Raw genomic sequence first — 2,556 nt, 5'->3', positions numbered from 1 at the left:
GTACCTTGCTATAAACCGTATTGCTGTATCTAGAATCTACCAAAAGTCTAAAGGACCAGCTCTAAATGGATTGCTATCCCTAAATTTTTTAGACTACGATCTAATATAAATCCCTCTCTGCTCGATTTAAATATACGAACTTCAAGGATAAAAAAAATATGATGCTCAACTTTCAAGGTAATCCCACAATGTTCCATATTTTCCTTTGTTCGTACTCAGAGCAGGCACATGGTGCTCCTTTCTACAAGACGGTCCAACATAAAAGAAGCCCATCAGCATCAAAAGGCCGTTTGAATGTGAACATAAAGCTTAATATCAAATACCCTTCAGACGTAAGGGAGCAAAGTAAAAGACAAATTGCACAACCATACGCATTTCAATCAGCAAACAGAAATGAACAGTGGCAATCGGTGTCACATATTGGTAGCAACAGCAAAGCCAAAGCTCACTCACAAGCGTGTGCTAGTTCGCATCACCTAGATTTGCAGAATCAGATTGCATGAATACAAGTCATCTGATTTTTGAGAGATCCTTGCTTAAGTGATAAATAGTTATTTCAGCATGTATCATGACCTGTGGATTGCACAACAAATTCAAGGATGTGCTGCAAGCAAAAACTTGTGATGGCATTGATCATCTGCTGAAATAAAGCCGATGATGATATCATGATGAAGATGGCGGCGGTGGCGGTTTCGGCGTCGCCTCATCACCCTGCTGCAGTTGCTGACGACCAGCCTCCCCATCAGCAGCCTTCTCCTGCAGCTGGTCCTTGAGTCCCTCCTGATACGTTTCCACGAAATTCTTCATGGCGTCCGTGTACGTCGCGGCACGGGTCATGTAAATCCGCCTTAGCGTAGGCTTCAGAGTCTCTGCACCGCCCCTTGCAGCCACCGCAAGGTCCTCCAGCACACTGGGCTCGCTGCTCTTCCCTTTCTTGCCATTGTCAGAGATGGGCTTGCCATCGGATGGCTCCTCCGCATCGTTTTCGACTGCCTTCTTGTAGTCGTTTGGCCTGAGGTCGGGGCCGATGTCCCTGACCCAGGACGCGCCGTACAGCCGAGTGACCTCCTTGAGGATGCACCAGCGGTCGTGCCATGTGAGCTTAGGCCTCTTCTTGATGTGTGGAGGATCGGGCAGCGACGACGGGAAGGCGATCTCCTTGAGGTCGTAGCGCACGTAGTCGTACAGCTTCCTGCATACAACTCTGAACTTCATCTTGATTCTTGCTTGCTACTGCAACTTGTTCCTTATGGTGGGTGGTTCAAGATGAATACCCGTGCTAAAACGAACCTGCAGATCAAAGAAAAGAAATGTCATCGACTAGCACTAACTACTACCAGCTTCATGATTGTGAGCTGATACAAAATGATAACACTATTCTAACTAAAACACGAAAACTGTAATGGGAAGCACTACAAAGTCAGCTCTACAAAACCACCGTATTCAGGACGGGAAAGCTAGCACGTGACCGGCAGCAGAACAACACACCAAAGCTTCTCCGCAAAATCTTGTGTCAGCTTTTGCAGAAATAGAGCAGATCATGGAGGGGGTGGATGTCTTCTACTTTCATCTGGTATGATCTGTGAAGGGAGTATTACCAGTTTACCAAAACAATGCACGCACTCACCTCGGAGGCATATCATCGAACACCTTGCCTACACGACGAGACGCATCACACGCCCAGACACACCGCGCGATCCCTTTGGCATTCAACCATCAGGGGCGTGAAGAATAGAGGAGACGCGCAAGCAGTCGCCAAACAAAGTCGCGGGAACGAATACAACCCAAGGCGGAGCCGCCGGCGTGCGGCGAGTATGCCCGGTGTCTCGGGCGTTGAGCCACGCGAACAGCAGGAGAGCCGTGGAGGAGGAGAGCAGGAGGACGGGTTACCTATAGAGGGTCAGCGCATATGCGCACGGGGAAGGAGCTCGAGATCTGACCTTCACCGCTTCACCGTTGATGATCGCCGGCAGGGCGAGGCACCGCAGTACATTCAGTGTTTGCTGCTCCGTTTAGACGAAAGGCCCGAAAGGGTGAGTGAAAAAAATCACAGGGGACGGGACACATGCGAAAGTTTGCTTCGGCTTCAAACGGCCCAGTTCAACACAGCCCATGGGTTGTAAACCCATCTTATTATCATTCGAATTTTTTTTTCCCCCGGGTCACCTTCTTCCTTCGCTCTCTCTAGTGTAGCGGCGAACAGGCGACCAAGGAGTTCTTTTGTTCCTGGCATCGATCTTGCTGGTATGTTCCCTACGGCGTCCTCCCTGAAGGCCGTAGGTGGAGAATAACCAGCGGATCGATGTTCGGGAGAGCTACTAGCCTAGTTATAATAGTTTATTTAACTTTAGTTTTAGTCCTCTGTTGTGTCGGTATGTCTGCCGCTGCGAGTTTTGGTCCCTCCGAGCCATCTCCGGCGATTGTGGTGGTGGCAATGCATTTTCCGAGTTGAGCTTGTGAGGTCTGTTTGACAAACATATCCCCATCCTGGGTTTTCTGACGTTGTCTGGTTGGGGTCGGCCATCAAGGTGTGAGGCGACAGATCCCCTTCCTCGT

General features: G+C 49.5%; 1 protein-coding gene across 2 annotated transcripts; it reads right to left on the bottom strand.

The window, feature by feature from the left end:
* Nucleotides 1-346: 346 nt before the first annotated feature.
* LOC101770848 lies at nt 347-2,170 on the bottom strand. 2 transcript variants are annotated; one of them, XM_004967873.3, is made up of 2 exons: nt 1,941-2,170; nt 347-1,290 (listed from the first exon to the last, which is right to left on the bottom strand). In XM_004967873.3, the coding sequence occupies exon 2, from the start codon at nt 1,213-1,215 to the stop codon at nt 664-666; it is 552 nt and encodes a 183-aa protein (XP_004967930.1). In that variant the 5' UTR covers nt 1,216-1,290; nt 1,941-2,170; the 3' UTR covers nt 347-663. The 2 variants fall into 2 exon arrangements, with proteins under 2 accessions (XP_004967930.1, XP_004967929.1); XM_004967872.3 differs by having other exon boundaries at nt 1,891-2,132.
* Nucleotides 2,171-2,556: the final 386 nt, after the last annotated feature.

Source organism: Setaria italica, chromosome V (genome assembly GCF_000263155.2).
Source record: "Setaria italica strain Yugu1 chromosome V, Setaria_italica_v2.0, whole genome shotgun sequence".
Classification (NCBI taxonomy): domain Eukaryota; kingdom Viridiplantae; phylum Streptophyta; class Magnoliopsida; order Poales; family Poaceae; genus Setaria; species Setaria italica.
Note: the sequence above shows the minus strand (reverse complement) of the source record. Positions and strands in the feature narration are given on the sequence as shown.

What these genes read in the sequence shown, in the direction of transcription:
- LOC101770848 (XM_004967873.3), bottom strand. Translation starts at nt 1,215, where the DNA reads ATGAAGTTCAGAGTTGTATGCAGGAAGCTGTACGACTACGTGCGCTAC.